Source organism: Theobroma cacao, chromosome 1 (assembly GCF_053813885.1).
Source record: "Theobroma cacao isolate CCN51 chromosome 1, ASM5381388v1, whole genome shotgun sequence".
Lineage (NCBI taxonomy): Eukaryota > Viridiplantae > Streptophyta > Magnoliopsida > Malvales > Malvaceae > Theobroma > Theobroma cacao.
In genome coordinates, this window is record NC_142639.1 from 8,630,371 (window position 1) to 8,649,181 (window position 18,811).

At 35.2% G+C, this 18,811-nt stretch overlaps 2 protein-coding genes and 1 non-coding gene across 3 annotated transcripts; 1 reads left to right on the forward strand and 2 right to left on the reverse strand.

Moving 5' to 3' along the window:
• Positions 1-1,646: 1,646 nt before the first annotated feature.
• Positions 1,647-1,725, forward strand: LOC148764507 (small nucleolar RNA Z199). The gene has a single exon (XR_016024322.1). It is a non-coding gene; the product is annotated as a small nucleolar RNA Z199 (small nucleolar RNA).
• A 1,477-nt stretch (positions 1,726-3,202) lies between these two features.
• On the reverse strand, positions 3,203-8,430 carry LOC18612009 (Got1/Sft2-like vescicle transport protein family). Its single transcript, XM_007048566.3, has 6 exons — positions 8,177-8,430; positions 7,329-7,382; positions 5,828-5,901; positions 3,908-4,025; positions 3,720-3,778; positions 3,203-3,351 (listed from the first exon to the last, which is right to left on the reverse strand). Exons 1-6 carry the CDS (start codon positions 8,324-8,326, stop codon positions 3,273-3,275), a joined length of 534 nt encoding a protein of 177 aa, XP_007048628.2. The 5' UTR covers positions 8,327-8,430; the 3' UTR covers positions 3,203-3,272.
• A 7,184-nt stretch (positions 8,431-15,614) lies between these two features.
• Positions 15,615-17,312, reverse strand: LOC18612010 (Peroxidase superfamily protein). Its single transcript, XM_018128808.2, has 4 exons — positions 16,997-17,312; positions 16,703-16,891; positions 16,430-16,592; positions 15,615-16,120 (listed from the first exon to the last, which is right to left on the reverse strand). The coding sequence occupies exons 1-4, from the start codon at positions 17,213-17,215 to the stop codon at positions 15,741-15,743; spliced, it is 951 nt and encodes a 316-aa protein (XP_017984297.2). The 5' UTR covers positions 17,216-17,312; the 3' UTR covers positions 15,615-15,740.
• Positions 17,313-18,811: the final 1,499 nt, after the last annotated feature.

The window sequence follows — 18,811 nt, forward strand, 5'->3', positions numbered from 1 at the left end:
CTATGGTGGGCTGTTTTTATTTATTTATTTATTTGTTTGTTTTTTGGCATTGTTTCAGCTTGAGTTGATCCCCCCCTGGCCTTATGAGATACATTTATTGTGTTTTTCATTAACTAAAGTAAAGAGAACACATACTCTATTACCGTCCAACATAGTGTGAACTGAAGGAACATTGAGTTCGTTTCCTGTGTTTTTTACTTTGAAAGTTTTAACCCTGGCTGGCAGGCAGGCAGGCAGGCTCCATCATTAATTTGGGTTGGCGGAATTGTTATGGATATTTGATTGCCAAGACTACTGCTGTCTCTTCTACATTTAGTAAATAAAACCAGCTACTGAGTCTGAGTGGAATTGCGATACCGTTAGATGGAACAAGTTTGCAGACGTACGTGGCATCTTCTTCACACATTTATTTTGTAGCCCACTGTTAGTTGATCTCTTACGGTGAAGAGACCTCCCAACCCGCTTACAAAGCACAACCAGCTTTTGTCACATCTACAACGACAGTGCAAAACAAAGTATATAGATATATATAAGTAAAATAACATGCACGCATAAAATTAATTTTATTTCTAATCTAGTTTTAATTAATTAATAGTATTATAATTTAATTTTACTTACTTAAAAAAATAATTTAATTCTAATTAATAGTCTATTTTTAATTATTTAGTAGAATTATAGTTCAACTCTAATAAATTAACAGTATTGTAGTTTAATTAACCAATAACATTGTAGTGTAATTCTAACAAAATAATTTGCACAATTGTTTTAACAGTAAATTTTATAATTTTTTTGCATTCGAGCATTGGGTTCATTAATTGTAATATGATCCCCTTGATTAAAATAGTAAGGTTCAAATATCTTTTCTCAAATCAAATTTGATTATCACTCAAGTCGAGTGTCTTAGTATGTCTTGCTTCATTAGTGATTGAGTTAGGGTAATTAATGGAATAAATCATTGACAAATACCATATTATAACTTGAAATTAGAAAAAAAAAAAAAAGACAAAGGACTATAAAAAAGATTTAGATAATTGACATTGTTCACAAAATTAAAGTACTTATTTTTAAGAAAATTTTGATAAAATTTATTTTTAAATCTCTTAAAAAATTATATTTATTTTAATAGAGTTGTATTATTGTATCATCTGATAGTGTATAGAAGCTGTACATTGTCATTGTATCAAATGAATGCCATTTGTCTATCATGTGACATGTTAATATATATTAATATGACATGATGAGATAACTATTTGATATTTTTATTTTTAATCTCAATATTATATTAGTAGCATATGAGTATAAAATGATAGATTGTATTTTAATTAATAATTAACAATAAACTGATTTGACTTAAAATAAAAAATAAATTAAATTAAAGACATTTATTTGATATTTTTAAATTGTTCATAAATTTTTTCGAACATTATCCCCTTAATCATCTCTTTTACAAACAACAACTCCTAGACCTCACGACGCAGCGTTTAGTGCTATCCCAAAAGTAGGGTTTCGGGATGCAGCAATCGGCAGTTGGGACTATAAAAGGAGACTCTAATCCCGTCGTTCGCGTGGGGTTTTCTTCTCTCATTTCATTTTCTTTTCTGTTTTGGTCTTTTTAAAAGAATTGGGTTTGGTTGGATCATAATAATGGATCAAATGATGAGTCTGAGAGACCAACAACATGATCGATTCGCTCCATGATTCCTCGTATTTAAGTCTCTGATGATCTCATTCTCTTTTATTTTTTTTTTATTTTTTTGTTCTTTTACAATTTGATTCGAGGCCTTTTTTGTGTTTTTCCTCACGATAGCGGTTGATAAATGATAAATAAATGGAGCTTTTCCCTTTTCTTTAAAGAAAAATAAAAACTAGTTTTTGCTTCTAATGCAACAAATCGATCCTCGTTTTGCTGGGTTCTGAAATTGTGAAATCCTTCGGCCTTGTGAATGGCAAAAGGGTCACCAATCCAAGATTTAACTGATTTTGATTCATTATATTCTGTTTGGAATCTGGATTTGGTTTGACCAAACTTGGCTACCTTGGCGGAGGTAAAGCATAGGATGCCCGATTTGAATAGCAAGTTAAGTGTGATTAAGGGTGTAATTATGATAAGCCTAGGCACTAATTGATGCTTCCACAAGCCTTATATTGCAAGATAACACACCCAGCAAACCAATAAGTCCTTCACCATAAAAATAAAAATGGACAGCTAATCTCGATTTTTTAGCTTAATGGTGTGATTCATGTATGCCCATCCTGCCGAAAGAAACAATATAAAAAGATTAACAAATGTCAACTTATTTTATTCACTTGTACATTTTTAAATTCAGTCGGTATATATGCCAAGATATGAAAGGTTGTTGTAGTTGTACCAAAGCAGAAGCAAATGCTTCTGCTTGTGGATAGTGCAAGGACGTGTATTCTCCAGAGGAAACAAAGCCACCAGCCTATTAAATATCATATAAATCTTTTTACAGTTGGGAGTGATTCAGGATTCAATTGAATCCCATTAGTTGCTCACTGTAACTCTTTGAGCAATAAGGAATATCATGCGCAACTGTTCCCTGGTCAGTGGTTGTCAGGTTAAAGTTAGAGATTAAGGAATGGTAGAGCTCCGATTCCATGGCATCCAACAGAGATCAGGGCAGTTCGGGATTTATTATCTTTCAAGTTACATTGAGATCCAGATTTATGGAGCGTATTGTTGCTGCTAGTAACAACCATATCGTCCATGAGTCAACTAATTTTAGTGATATGCAATTTCCAGTTAGGAGCTAGTGAAGTCTCGTTGGAGAACAAAATTAGCCTCGTGATGATATAAAAAATTGCACAACTTGCTTGAACCATACGATACTTCGCTATGTTTGGAAATGTTTGCATTGCGCACGATTTTCCGATACAACTTTAAAATTTGTTCTTGTTTGTTTAATTAACCCTCAATATTTAAATCTGAAGATTTTGAAAGCCTCATCCTTCGTTAGAGAGAGAGAGAGAGAGAAATCTGCATCACACTAAATAGCCTAATTACATTTATAACAAACTCATAAACCTTGTTCAACCAGAGCACTCTTATCAGTGAACAGGGCAGTATCTCGTTATATCTAAGAAAATTAACAACAGAAGGAAGTTTGCAAGGAAAATTTGTACTTGAGATCAGTATTCATACATAGACATCTCATGCTTCAGTTTTATGGAGTGATACACCTTCTCTGGACTAAGCCTCCCTTCTTTGTGGTATGCAGGTAGATTCATCTAAGATCATCTTGCAAATCAGCCTAAAATTCAGTGTCGAAACATGCTAACATGATCTTTGAGACCATGGACCTCGCAAAAGGGATGTAGCTCAAGCTATACCTATATATCAAGGAAATAAAAAAAAAGGAAAAACATTAAGATTCAGACTTTAATGAAAACAAAGATATAATTCTTGGCAGCATGATGAATGACTCCTCAACCAGGAGTTCCACCAAACTAGGCAAGGGCCAATGCATCTATACATCCAAGAATTTTCACACCAAAAATTTTATGGAACATCATGCTCTTCCAATCTTTGGTCATTGGCATTCTTTTAGTAGTGGTATATGTTGCTTAAACCATATTTGTCTCAAATGATGTACAGGACAGAACATAATTGTTTGGCTCTTTGGAGAACCATAACTCCTTTGTGATATGGTAAAATTAAATAGAAGCAACACATATTGAATTTGAATGTTTTTACATACCAAATCAGTGCACCAAATTCTAAAATGATGGCCAAAAGTGTCAATAGCTTGTTATGAACCTGCCCAATAAGATGGGAGAGTTAAGGTTATCACGTAACCTGTCACATCTTAAATTACTGAAAGTTTAAAAAAAGAAAAAGGGGGGCAGGATGATAAAAATAAAAGACACAAGGCTAATACTGACTTACATAGAAAGCACAAAACAGAGCAATAATCATGCTTGCAAGATATATGGCCGTTGCATATATCCGAACAGGATCAAGCATCATTGACACCTGCCTTTTAGGGCCAATGAGGAATGCGGTGCTGCCATACAAAAGACTCCAACTTAGCATCTGAAATAAACACAATAGCCACAAAGAAAAATTATAAATGGAAAGAAATGGAGCTACTTTGACGAGGGACTACATAACACAAAGAAGAGGCATAAACAGGCAACAAAGAAACCAGCAGTCTGTAAAAAGTTCGTAATCCACATATTAAAAGTTAGAGCGGCAAAGGTTGTCTCTCCCAACTCCCTTCCCTTTCCAGCAAGAGGAGGAGAGAAGATCAGAGGACACAAACATGACAACACAAAATTCTGGAACAAACTATTATATGGACATGGTAAGATATAATAACAAAAATATATATTTTCATACAGACATAAATGCAGAAAGAGTCATAAAAGCTACTAAGGTTATTTTATTATCCTATAAATAATTTTTAAATAGTTTAAGTAGCCTTCAAATTTGGGTTTAAAAGAAGCTAAAACCAGAAAGCAAGCTGGCCCAATCTCCTGGCCGAAAAAAATCTGGACCAATATGGCTTAAAAAAAGTCACAAGCTTGACACACCCCAAATTTTAGACCTACATCAATATAGGCATCTTTTTCTCACAGGTCATGCTTTTTCTTCCTAACCCAGTCACCACCATCAAGCAACTTCCTTTGTATCTTCTTCACTAGCTTCAGGCAACATGATAAATCAGAATCAACAAAGGCAAATGACATTAGTCATCACCTCAACAACCAAGTCAGCTCACTCCTATCTTTCTTTCTTCCTCTTCCTCTTCTTGAATATCATATCTTTCTCATCTCTCTTATCTCTATCTCCTGTAGGGACTGCTCATGTCATTGCTTCATCAGTAGCAGTGCTATCCCCTTTAAATCTCTTTTCAATTTTGAATCCCATGTCCACTCCAGTATCCATGCCTCTGCGACAAGATCTTTCATTTTTACTTTGCCACACCTGCCATGTAGTGATATTCCATATCCATGACAACCATGACCCTAATACGCCTAGGGGTGATGGATGTTCATGCTTCATAGGAAGGAATGAAAAACAAAGGTTCATAAATAAAAGTATGGACTTTTCCATAAAGCAAAAACCAATGAGTGAAATAAAAAGAAAATTAACAAAAGTAAGTAATAAACAGACTACATTCAATTTTAAGGAGCAAAGGTGACTAAATTTTTAAAGTAATTTTGCCTAGCATTGAACCAGCAAAACTTCATTACATACATGAACCTCATGATCAAGAAGTAGAACATGAGCCCCTTGTAACTTTGCTAAGGATTTAACATCCTTTACTCAAAAAAGAAATAAAAGACCAATAACTATTTATTTTGGGTAGTAATACGTTACGTAGAATAGTAAAAAAGGAATGAAGGAAAGTGGATGGGAGGAAACTAGGGAGGGAAAAACTCATTTCCCTAACATGTTTTGAAGAATGGAAACATACCATGCATCACACCAAAAAATCTACTCCCTCTATGGAAGGAAAATTAAAAGAACACACTCAACCCGGACTCTTTCCCATCCTCCCCGATGCTCTATGATCAGCTATTGAATTTCACAGTTTGCAAGTACCCCTTTGTTCCAGCTTCTCCTTCCCTCCAGCTAAACAGTGTGTCAATGAGAGGTGGAGGAAATCGCATGCACACTTAAATAATTTAAACAAGCCACCAAAACCTATACCATGCACGAACAAAGCATACAAACAACTAAACCATGAGAACAGGTGACTATGTGCGCCTGCAGACACATGTAAATGCATAATCACACATGTTATAGTTTAACCAACAAATTAGAAGCCTGACAAATAAATAAATAAATTTAGATACAAACCTTCCAAGTGAAAGCAAATTGCCAAATGTAAATGTGATTCCGAACTTGATTGGATGGAAGAAAACAAGGATTGACTGTGAGATAAGCAAGAGAAAGGGAAATCAGATTATATTCAATAGCACTAAATTCAATGAAGCAAAATGAAGCAATATCACTACAAAAAAAATTTAAACCACTGCCCCATCACCAGAAAAGTGTTCAGAACTGAACTTCCAAATTTTTTTGGCAACACAAAAGAAATGATACCAATCACCATGATGATAACTGTAATGTGACTTTTTTACACTTTCACAAGAAAATAATATTTTAGGGATGCTACCTCAACAATGCAAGCTAGGATACTAAACTTCCAAACTTCTCATGAAAGGAATGTACACATCAATAATAAATGCAACTTAAAACAAATTAACCGATAGCAAACACTTATATTGTGAAGACTGAAAAGTATGCAAGGTAAGAAATTTTAAATTTGTCATGATAATTTTGAAGCAGTTGTAAACAGTGAACATATTTCTTATTTCACATATCTCAATTTGTCAAGCGAATGAGCAAGTTTCCACAGAAAAGAACTCATAATTCTCAGAGAAAGTTTCGAAACATGAATATATTGTGAGGAATTAAAACAACCAAATCACCTCATTGAATCTGAACTTTGAAGAGTGTGATCAATATTACTCAGTATCAACCAAATCGCAGAATAGTAAAAAATTTTAGTAGGTCAATGGAACTATCATTAAGGAATTTTTTAAGCTTCATATCACCATATCTTTATCTCACCCAGTACATTACTCCACACATTTTTTGCTTCAAGAAAAATTAATTACTATGGAAAATGGTAATTTTCCAGGACAAAAGTCCGATACATTAGTTTAAAGAAAAGGTAGCACCATAATCATTGTAGTCTAAAACCTCAATGGTAGGTAACAATTATACATTAGGGGAAGTTCTTTAAAGAAACTACCAGCAAATAAATTATTTTGTGCAGCTTAGGCTATTGATTTTTGCAACATTTGGTGCATTTGGGGTTATTAAAAGTAAGCCTTCTATGATAAACAATGACAAATAACAGATCAGACAAATACTCAGTAGATAAAAACAACCATAAATCATTCATTAATCATGTAAGATCAAATTTGAAGCAGTTCACAGTTTCAATGCTTAATATATTTAACACATCAACTTAAATTTCAATTGTATGAAAGAAAAAATAGAAAAAAAAGGAAAGAAGAGAAGCGGGGAGAAGGTGGTCGGACAAAGTATACTAGATGAAAACAGAAGAATGCCACCCTTTCAGTCACATATCCTCTTTAGGCTCTTCTTGAAGTTAAAAGTATTTCGGTAGTAGGAGAAATAAATCAGTTCTCAGTTTAGTTAGTTGCCATTTAAAAATTGTTTCATCTAAGCAGTTATATCTATTTGAATGGCTATGTCATTGCATTGAAAACCAATAAAAAAGGACTATAGTCTATACATAACAAACAATAAAAGAACAAATACTTACCAGGAGTGTACAAGTTAAACCAGCAACCAAACAGATTGCAAACCCATAAAACCTCTGACACAAGAGAGAAAGAAAGATATTAGTTAAAATAATTAGATTCCGTCTGATTGTTACTAAATAATTAGATTCTGTTTGATTGTTACTTTTGCTATTTGCTTTTTACATCCTAAAAAGTTGCTAGAAAAAAAAGCAGAGGCTAGGAAGCAAAATCGTAATTGATTAAAAATGAAGAAATTAATAAAATGCAACTCCGACTCTAACATAACTATTCTATATAAAGAGAAACATCATGCACTTTATTCTCCAAAAGCAAATTACATTTTAATTATTAAATCTTCAAAAATAGTTTTTTTTTCTTTTTTGGTGCTGCCCAAAGGCATTTTTCCTTTATGAATTCTCGAAACAAAAAGCAAGTAGCAAAAGCAACAAGCAAATGTTAACTTACAGAATTGCAAGTACAGTTAACGAAACACAAACAGAACGAAGTAAAAGACAAAAAATGGCGAAAGCTAAGGCATGTCAAGTCGATCATAGTCAAAACCTAGCTGCTGATTTTGATTATAACTTTGAAAATGCAAATTTTGATTATGACTATAGAACAACAAAATGAAACATTGGCAACAATGAGATCCCGGTTGCGAAAGCACCTACAATTATACAGAGTATCAGGTATTGGGAAAAGAGGAATCCACATTGAATGTTTTCAAGCCAATTGAAAAGTGACCCAGATCTTAAGTCTGAAGAAAATTATTCAGATTCCAACAGTTGGAAGGAGAGCTAGCAATTTAACCGGAGTTCAGTTGGAAGAAGCAAGTTAAGAGAAAGCAATATTAAAAAAAGAAAGAAACCTGCTTGGTGGTCAAGGTGCACTGGCGATTGAAGTCGTCCATGAAAGAGAAAGAGTTCCCTTCTTCTAATGCAGGCTGTTGCTGGTCGTCATCCCCCTCCATTCCTACCAGCATTTTCATCTTCTCAAACGCATGGTTCATCTTCTCCATCTTTCTCTCTCGTTGGATGGGGTTGGATCGGATCTACCTCTCTACTTCATGTTATCGATTTATTTCTTCATATTTGCTTAATCTGTCGCTTTAATTTTAAGAAAACTTCGAAAGCTACAATACTCCTGCGTCCTGACTTCTTTTATCGTTTGGGCCCAATTCTGCTGTCATCTGGGCCTCTTGTTATCCTTTTGGTCAAATGCCGTCTTGGGCTTCTCTTTTTTAGGTTCATTGTCATGTCGGACTCTACCTTATGCCCACTTACGTTTTTTATAAAGTACTTTTCTTAAATTGGCTCGATGCATAAGGCATTTTTGATAATAGACTTCTCTATAATTTTAACTGTTTTTAATAAAAAAAAATAAAATTTAAATAAAATTATCTTTAATGAAATCGACCCATTCATTAAGATCTGTCCCTCAATCCGAAACTTATTAATGGGTCACGGGTCAAGTATGTTAATATGGTCCACAACTTGTCAGTTCTCATCGACAAAACGTATATTTCCTCAGAAGCAATTCTGTCAAAAGCATTCCTCTCCAATTCAACTTTCGAGCATTTTCGCAATGGTAGGAGCATTTCGGAGTGGTTATTATTCGCATATAGGTAGTTCACACATTGAACAGTGAGAGGAAGTTGACATTACGCGGAGAAAGGTATAATTTTTTTTATTTTATTTTGAACCATATGAAGAACTGGTTATTTTTCATTTTTAGGGCTTAGGTTTTTGATCATAAACCTATACTTATTGCTTGTTCATATTGATGTTCTTGTTGTTTGAAATTGTTGAATATAAACATGAAGGTGGTATTGTTGGTGTTGTTACGGTGGAAAGGTCACTATGCATGCGTGAGTGGTTGATATGTATGCTTTATGACCCTTTGATAGGAATTGGGTTGAGGATTTAGATATTGTGTGACTAAGAGCTTGCTTACGTGGTTGGCACCTTAGTGATTGGATTTTTGCATGGGGTCACTTAAGGTTTACGTGATTGCATAAAGGTTAAACTTTGCGTGACTGATTGATAGGTTTCTGCGTGACTAATTGATAGGTCTCTGCGTGATTGGTTTCTAGGTTACTACGTGAATATTGTTCAAGAATGACGTCAATTAGTGTGTGAGTAATTCAATTAGTTGTTCTTAGCATTGCGTGACTTGTTTATAGATCATTGCGTGATTTAATGTTAGTAATTGCGTGACTATTTGATAAGGCATTGCGTGACTCTTTTTGTATGAAGTTGCACGAGTGTCATAAGTACATGAAATTTATCTGTATGGCATTGCATGACCGACATTGGGTTCATTTTACATTGTCTTAGGTCAACTGTAATGCTTTAATGTGTATATGTTGATTTTCTTAATAATCCATGCTGGATAATTGCATTAATTATTTTGTTTCAGGGTTGTCTAAAAACAGTTAAAGTTATTATGAGGGTTATTTTTTTAGTGAGCTTCTAAGGAGGGCTACTTCGTAGAAATTCCTTTTATTATTTTGTTAATCTACAATAATGGTATTAACATGACTAAAATGGGAATGTTATCTACTGTATGTTGCAGATGGCCAACACAGGAACAAAGCAATATAATGTGGAGTTTTTGCTTTGTGTGCCAAGGCATGAGTGGGGGTTCAACGCAGGCATCAACATCCACTGTAAGTGGTCGCATCTGCGCATGATACGTGAGATGCTGTGTAAAGTAAATGAGTTGGAAAACTTTAGGAGAATATGCTTTGGGCACATGATGGACGTCGAATCATAGAAGAGTTTATTCTGTGCCAATCTCATGCATAACATAATGCTGCGTAAAATCAACGAACCTGACGCCATCGAGGGTGAGCTATGGTTTGCAATAAGGAAAATGAAGGCCTGATTTTCGAAGAGGGAGTTCTATCTGATGACAGGATTGAAGTTTGGTGCCCTATCGACCCTTATTGTCAATCCCTACAAAACCCTCCCTAGAGGAATTCACCTACGATATTGGGGAGCGAGGAACGAGGTAAAGATACAACATGTGTTAGACACGTTCAAGGGAGGGTAGTTTCAGCAGGAGGAAGACACGATGAAGATGGCTCTCGTCTTGGTCACAACCAATGTTTTATTCGGTCAAGACTATAGACAATCAGTGGTTCCATGGTTGTTGTCGCTAGTCGAGAACATCGACGAGTGGAATGCGTTCTCATGGGCACTTACGTTTGGAGTCTGACGGTCGATTACTTGATGAGGGGTTTCGAACCTCTTACTATGGGTGTACTAGAGAAGAAACGTTACCACCTCTATGGATTTATATGGGCATTTCAAGTAGTCTGTCATGCCCTAATCATTATCATTATTCTTTTCGCATAAGAATTTGTGAGGTGAGTAAAAAATGTTTCACAATTAATGTGCAGTTTTGGGCATTGGAAGCAATTCCTGAAATCATAAGCTTGTTTGGAAGGCAGCACCAGTCCGGACAGCTTTGGCCAAGAATGCTGAAATGGCATTGTGACGAGAGGCCCACGAGCTTCCATGCTAATATTGCAAGTTTGGAAAAAGAGGGCAAAGTGAGTAAAAAACCCATAATTTTTTATTTTATTAAATTTTATTTTTATTGTCATAGGGTAACAAGGGTTATACCTAATGGCAATGTATGTTTTAGTGCAGTTGTGCGCAGTGAGGACGTTGGAGCCAACTGTGGACGAGATGTTTACCGCATATTGGGTCGACATTAACGTCAATATCTCCGAGGGGTAGCAATACGTTCCATTATGGAAGTTGAAGGGTCGGTCAGAATTCAGTCCCTAGCAAAGGAAGATAATGGACCGTAAAGAGAAAAGTACGTTAAGAGGAGACGCACCACGAACTAGGAGATCCATTCCTAGTTTGCTGCTGTTGAGGCCACAGGTGCTGGTGAGGTGCCTGATTCTCCTATTGCAACTCTTCATGCTGCTTCTCCTACTGCTCCTTTTGCTGCTACTATTGTGACTCCTCACGCTACTTCTCCTTTTACTTCTGCTTTTGCCCCTCCTCATCCTCAAACGGGTAACTCGCCGCTGCGTCCACAAATGACTATGAGCATTTAGAGCTGTCAATATAGACTAGCTCGACCCAGCCTAGCCCAAGCCCTTATGGGTTAAGAAATATGAGCCTGGCCGGGCCAGCCCATTTTTTTATATGGGCCAGGAAAACCTCAACCCAGCCCACCCGTTGCTAGCCCATGGGCTGGGTTGGGTCAGCCCATTTTTATTTTTTTCAAAAAAATTATTTTTATAATTTTATAATAAAATTATTTTATGATTTAATTTATAAATTAAAATTATTAATTTGATAAGTATAGGTTAAATACATTAAAATATATAAAATAAATAATATTATTGGTAATTAAATTATTAATTTTATATAATTAAATATATAAAATTATTAAATTAATTAAATTTATTTATTTTTTTGGCCCACAAGGTTGGCCTGCCCCAACCCACCCCAACCCATTGATTTGGTGGGCTGGCCCATTTAGGCTCGGCTCAAATATAGGCCTAAATTTTTAGGCTCAACCCACCCCATATTTGATAAAAAATGGGCCAAGCCCATTTTGACAAATATACGAGCATTAAGCGAGAGCTACAACAGATGCAAACATAGTGGAAGAAAGACCTATAGTCATTGCAGACGGATATGCAGATGCAGATGCATGCAATGCAGTTGGAGATCCTGCGGGCAATGTAATTAGAGATCCAGCCGGCGATGCAGATGCAGATGCAGTCACTGCATCAGCATATCCAGCAATCAATGCAAGGGCTGGAGGATCGAATTGTCGGTCAACTGATCGATCGTTATGAGGTATAAGCTTTTCTATTTTTCATCGCGTGAGTTATAACATGTATGATATATACATTGTTCTAATGTGTTTGATTTTTTCAATCGTTTAAGGTCAATTGATGGCTGAAGAGGATGATGTGCACAACAAAGAGGGCAACGGTATTGGGGTTGATCTTGACGATACAGGTGGCATCAATCAGTCAATTGCATCTACTCGAAGCTCACCTCCTGCTAGCCCTATTGAAAATCATCCTGCTCTTATCCCATCTCCACTAGAGGCAGCCCAGGATTCTCAACGCACACCTTTTCATGAGGCTCCGCCTCCATCTGAGGTTGAAGAGGCACCTCATCTTGCGAGTAGTCGAACTGCAACTTCCTCGCATCCTGTTCCTGTCCCAACTCCACCAGAGGCCCCCCCGCATGGTGAGATCACATTTTCTTTTGAGGCTCCACCTCGACCTCAGGCCGAAGATGCACGTGTGAGCTTAGCCAGCAAATACCTTCGAAGCCCATACATTAACCCGCTATTAGTCCAGTGCAAAGCAAAAGATGATTTGAAGGACAAATATGACTCCTTCATGAAAAATGAGCAAGCCAAGTAAAATGATAACAGTAGACGATATCAGGGTTAACGGTTCTATGGTATTTATTTCATATACCTTTTGACGTAGGTATTATAAATATGCAGAGTTAACATTCTGGGCATTGAAGGACAAGAAGACCCTGATTTTTTTCGATGATTGGAGATGTCGACTGAGTTATTGGACAGCCAACACATCAACGCATGCATTAGTGTGTTGTGTAAACGAGCGTGCGAGCACCATCGATAACTCTACAAGCAGAAAATATGCATCGTTAACACCAGTTTCTATATAAGTATATGTTAATGAGTTGTAATTATTCAAATGTATATGGTGTGTATTAGTTAATTGCATCTAACTATTGTGCGTAACGTAATTGACAGGTAATTTTGCTGGGGCTGACCAAAGAAATGAATCCTCCCCCCACCGATAAGACATTCGAGGCGAGTCAGGCGGTAATGCCAAACCATGTGCTTGAGTGTGTGAGGGGTGGGAGTCCTCCGTGGGGTTTCCCATGGGATGAGGTTGACTCAATTCTTGTACCGTGTTATTTCGATGGCCACTGGATGGTAGTGCACATCAACTTGGTGAGTTTGAGTATGATGTTAGTGGACTCATTATACAATCGGGCAGAAGCAATGAACTTTGGCTTGCGTGATCAGCAGATGAGTCCACTAACAACATTGTTTCACATTATATGCCACCAGGTCGGGTACTTTGCCAACTCGCGTCATCAGAAGCGACCTTTGATGCAGATGAGGTATAAGTTAAATGCAAAGACCTCGATATAGAAAAATTCAAATGGTTAATGGTTCCCTTTATTTATAGGCATAAATGTTGACTCTTCATTTTCTACACCCATATAAGTGCAATGAATGAGGGCTGAATTGGTTATTAAGTACCTGTTCGACCTGGCGTTTCACCTTATCTACTTCTTAAAAGCAAAAAACAGGTCAAACATCATTTTTCAAAAAATTCTTAATAAAAAACAGCTTAAAGGTTTTCTCTCTTTTTCACTAATCAAAAGGATTTTAATGTTACGTACATCATTTCCTCTTTTCTCTTCTTTTTTTTGAATTTAAGCATCATGGTCCGATTACTTGATAGACCAACCAAAATCTAATACTATTGCTACTATAAAAGTCTGAAAATTATTCTGTTTCTTTATTGATTTCTTTGATTTTAACATCTGAAATTATATATAAACTTCAAGCATTACATTATAGCTTATTAGGTGATTGAAGATGACACTCAATATCCTTTATGGTAATTTTAACGAAATTACAGTTTATATAATTTATTTTGTTAAATAATTTAGCAAACAACTTTAACCTATTTTTCTTCTAATTTTACAGAATTTGTTATTAAAGGGGCTGAATCAGTAGATAACCACCTACAACATTAGGTACATAAAGTCACACAATACTCAACAAATATTCAATCACGTAATGCCTACAAATAAGTCACGCAATGCTCAACAAATATTTAGTCACGTAATGCCTATAAACAAGTCACGTAATGCTCAACAAATATTCAATCACGTAATATTCAGACACTTAATGCCAAATAAACAGGTTACAATTCCTAATATCCAGTGACTCAATGCCTAACAAATATTCACGCATCGCCTATAAACTGATTGATTTCGTTACTCCCAGCCAGATTTAAGTTTCCAAACTCATATAATTTACCCATCAACTTTTGCGTTCTATGAATAACCCTAAACAAACCCAATAACCTATAACAAATACTTTGATGTCATCTCTACACTTTGGGATCATGAAAAAGTTGGCTGCCGATATAGACCTCGATGGCATTGGAGACCTAGACTGCGAGATATATATCCTGATGTCGTTGGAGAGCTGGACAGAGGGATAGCTAAATCAATATTTAATTTTGAAATTTTTAGCTAAATGGAGAGAGAGTAGAAAGAAAGAAACCAAGTCGCCCCTTCATTTGGATTAATTGGTTTAAAGGGTATTCTTGTCAAGTCTTGTCAAAAATTGATTAAAAACAATTAAAATTAGAGATAATCATATTTGAAGTAATCTTACTACGAATGTCATTTTTCACAATATCCTCTTTTTTATATGAATGGTTACACTTTTCACAATAATGACAATCTAGACATAATAAAAAAAATATTTATATTATTTAAATAAAATTTTAAATAAATTAGTAATTTTTTATTTTAAATTAAATAAATTTTTATAATTCAAAATTGATTAATTGTCTTTAATCAAAGTTAACATGAACTTGTCATAATAAAATATAAGATTATCAAGTGATTACATCAACATATTATGTCACTTTCAACTATGATAAAGTCAATATATCATGTCAACACTAGATAGAAATCAAAACTCTTTCCTAATTTACAATCCCGACCAAGTTTCTTATTTAATTAAATGTCATCTTTGACTTTTTTATGTGCATTTTATTATAATAATATGTACATTTACCCGAAAAACATATTTGTGCTATATTATAAGATATATGTTATTAATTGGGTGAGAAATTGTTCATTGTATTACAAAATACATGTTATTAACTTGTTGTATACAAAATTATAAATTATTTTATTAACCAATGAGGTATTAATTAAAGTAAAAAATATTTCGTAGATGCTCAAGAATTATATACATGCCAATATTTCCAATAAAAAAAGTATTGAAAATGTCAAGTATATGTAGTTAAAACCTACTTAACATATCAATAATTTTATTTATTTTTTAATTTTATATTCTTTGCTATTATTAATTAAATTCTTATTCTATATATATGAAATCTTAATCATATATGTTTTTAAGAAAAAAAATTAAGAAAAATCTAGACAACATTTAAGTTTTAGTAGCATATATACCAACAATTTGCATAGTAGGTAGAGACTAACAATTTTGGACAAAACACATGTACATACAGAGACAGGAGAGAGTGTTATTATTTAATTTTATGATGCAACCATAAATCATAAAGACGTTTCCATTGATACAAGTTTGGACAGAAGATGAACAAGTTGTAAGGGTTTGAATGGATCTAAATTTCAGTTAATTTTGCGGCAATTCTCTCGAACTTCTCCGTTGGGTCCTTCCTTGACGTCGAGGGTGCCCATTTTGACCATCGCCTGCTGGAAATCAAAGAAAAACATGGCTTGGTTCATGGCATAGCCATTGACAATGGCTCGAGTCCTGGGTGTGGCGTACAACTGTTGATCCGAGAAAAGAAGTCCATTTCTCCTGATCAATGTGTTGAAGTAATAATTGTCGAAAGTGTTTGGTGTGAAGTCAAACCGCTGCACTGCGTTGTCGCCGGCGCTGCATGTTTGTGACAATATCTTGGCGAAATCCGAATCCAAAGTGGGATCTGTGTTACTCAGCCTGCTTTTGAAGGATGAGCACCTTGCCACTCCTAACGTATGCGCCCCTGCCCCAAGAAGATTATTTAAGTTAGATACTAAACTTTGTCAAGCTGAAAGCAACATAGTGGTACAGTTCATGTCTTAATTACGACCAGTTCAAAGAATTAGGGAAACCCAATGATTAGGATGGTCCATTCATATATGTATATATATATATATATATATATATATATATATATATATATCAACATTTCTTGTAAATTTAAGCATATGCTTAGCTGTGTATAAACTGTGAAAGAACCCTTTTAACTAAAAACCAAGCCAAACCTAAAGCACTTAATTAATAGCACAAAATTTTATTGGAGATTGCTTACCAGATAAGGCAACCATTTCTTGAGCAGAGAAACCTCGCCGCCCAAAGGCCTGGATCAGCTGTGAGGTGTTGAAGGAGGGGAAAGGCAGGTTGATTGTGTCTTCTATCTTAGACCTCCTTCCATCTCTTCTTCCTTTTGGTATATCATACACTGGACCCCCAGCCTGTTAAATTGTATAGGAGTAGTACAAATATGATAATATATACAATTAATATGCATGAAATTGAAAAAAAGACCAACAATGATATAGCAGGCTATAAAGCATTTTGTTACCCAGAAAACTGCATCTCTGGCAGCCATTGCAACAATATCAGCACATGAGACTATGCCAGGGCATTGCTCTTCCAACTGCTCCTTTGCATCATCAATAACTTCATAGCCTCGCAAGCTCAAGTTCCCTGGGGAGTCCTTTTCTGCTTTGTTATCCTTTGTTGAATCAATGAGAACCGACCCATCACATCCCTAATAATTGACCAAAACCAGACGACAGATTAAGGTGGGAATCTAATGAAAAGAAGAAAAACAGGGAAGACAAGGAGAGAGAGACAGAGAAACTAATTAAGATACCTCGATGAAGCAGTCATGGAAATGCATTCGAACCAAGGCTGCTGCTAGAGTTGGATCATCTTGCAAAGCTCTATTTACTGTGTTCTTCACAATGAATTCAGCCAATGGGCAACTCATCATGTAGTAGTCCATGCGGAGACCATCTACTCCAAACCCAAAGCGGCTGATCGCTATCATCTCCATCACCATAAACAAACTTACTAAATAAGCCATTGCCATCTTTGCCAAATTATTCAAAGGACAACTCAACAGCTTAATATTGAACAAGTAATTCGAGAGAGATGATCACTTAGTTTGCTACAAGAGTGGAAAGGGAAATGCGTGTATATATATATATATATATAAATGCGAAAAACTGAATAAAGTTGGTCCAAATATGAACTGGCAAAGCTTTTGTTTTTTATTTCTTTTAATTAATGGAAGATAGTGGTCTATCATTTCATCCACCAAATCAGAATCGTAGTCAATAAGATAATCTTAGTTAATTGCATGCTATTTGCATGTAAGGCGACACGTAACAAATTCACTATACTGATTGTGAAATCCAACTTAGAAAGGTTAATCATGCATTAAGACTCATGTAATGACAAGTCTTAGGTTAATTAAGTTACTTTTGTCAAACAGAGATTAAAAATTAGTCAATAGTAGTGTTTAAGAAGTAAAGAGAGAAGATACATGATCCAGGTCCAGTTCCAACCGATCATCCGCCACTTTCCAAACTTGTGATATGCTGTGCCTCCTTGTAGTTGCTAATTAAATAATAAGAAAATGCTGCGGAAAATGTATTAGTGAGAGCAGACGTTAACCTCCTCCACAGCCCACCCAATTATATCTTTTTACAACTAATTTATGGCTTAGTGCAGGCGTGGGCGGCTGCCCAATGCCAACCTAAAACTCTTTTATCTTCTTCTTCTTTTTAATTCTTTTGCTTCATCCAAAAGGTTGACTCTCGTCCATTTATTTAAATTCTACCCTTTAATTTGTATGCTATTCATTTTGACAGACTTATGCCATTTATATATCGCCTTGTCATGCGTCGTCTTCCTCTTCTTCCTTTTTTTTTTTTTTTACATATTGAAACTTAAATATTATTACATGCATTTAAATTAATTAAAAAAAAGGAGAGGTCTCTCACATTTCACAAATATAATTCTCTCGCTTCCGATTAGGAGCCTTCATATTGAAATTTTTCGAAGTTTAATGGTTGAATATCCTCGCTCTTACAAATTACTTGCCTTTTTTTTTGAAAGGTACAAATTACTTGCCTTAATTTGTGACTAAAATATATAAAGTAAATCCATCAAAAAGAAATATATAAAGCAATCGAAGTAGAAATTATATTATATAAATGCATATTTGGGCATCACATATTGAACATGAGACTTACCTTTTTTCCTTCAGTTTAGTGTTGGAGGCTGGGGAAGTTTGCCCAAAACAAAAGAAAACCCAAGCCATAGTTGAAGAGTGATAAAAATGGAGTAAATTGCACTATTGGTTTGTGATTTTTCTTCTAATGTTGAAATCAATCAAGAAAAGGTTATGTAGTAATCGTACCAATGTCGTTTGATAAATTAAAATGTATAGAGAAATTGAGTGCGAGCGAGTGAAATGAATGGGAAGTGCATGGCAAATGGCATGCAGCTGGTTTCCATATTGAAACCTACTGAGTGGGGAGGGGAGGGGAGGGGACTTTGTTTTTAAAGGAAGGTGGGCATCAAAGCATTCCATTATCTTCCATTTGAGTGCCGTGTACGCGTTTAGCTACCAAATGCTATTGTGCGCATCATGTCTTTCTTTGTCTTGAGATCTCTTTGC

Bases quoted from the DNA above. Each gene is read 5' to 3' on its own strand.
- LOC18612009 (XM_007048566.3), bottom strand. From the start codon at position 8,326: ATGGAGAAGATGAACCATGCGTTTGAGAAGATGAAAATGCTGGTAGGA. The intron at 7,383-8,176 runs GTTTCTTTCTTT...CTCTTGTGTCAG, and splicing joins GCACCTTGACCACCAAGCAG to AGGTTTTATGGGTTTGCAAT. The intron at 3,779-3,907 runs GTAAGTCAGTAT...CTTATTGGGCAG, and splicing joins CTCTGTTTTGTGCTTTCTAT to GTTCATAACAAGCTATTGAC.
- LOC18612010 (XM_018128808.2), bottom strand. From the start codon at position 17,215: ATGGCAATGGCTTATTTAGTAAGTTTGTTTATGGTGATGGAGATGATA. The intron at 16,593-16,702 runs GTAACAAAATGC...ACAATTTAACAG, and splicing joins CCAGAGATGCAGTTTTCTGG to GCTGGGGGTCCAGTGTATGA. The intron at 16,121-16,429 runs GTAAGCAATCTC...TTCTTGGGGCAG, and splicing joins AGAAATGGTTGCCTTATCTG to GGGCGCATACGTTAGGAGTG.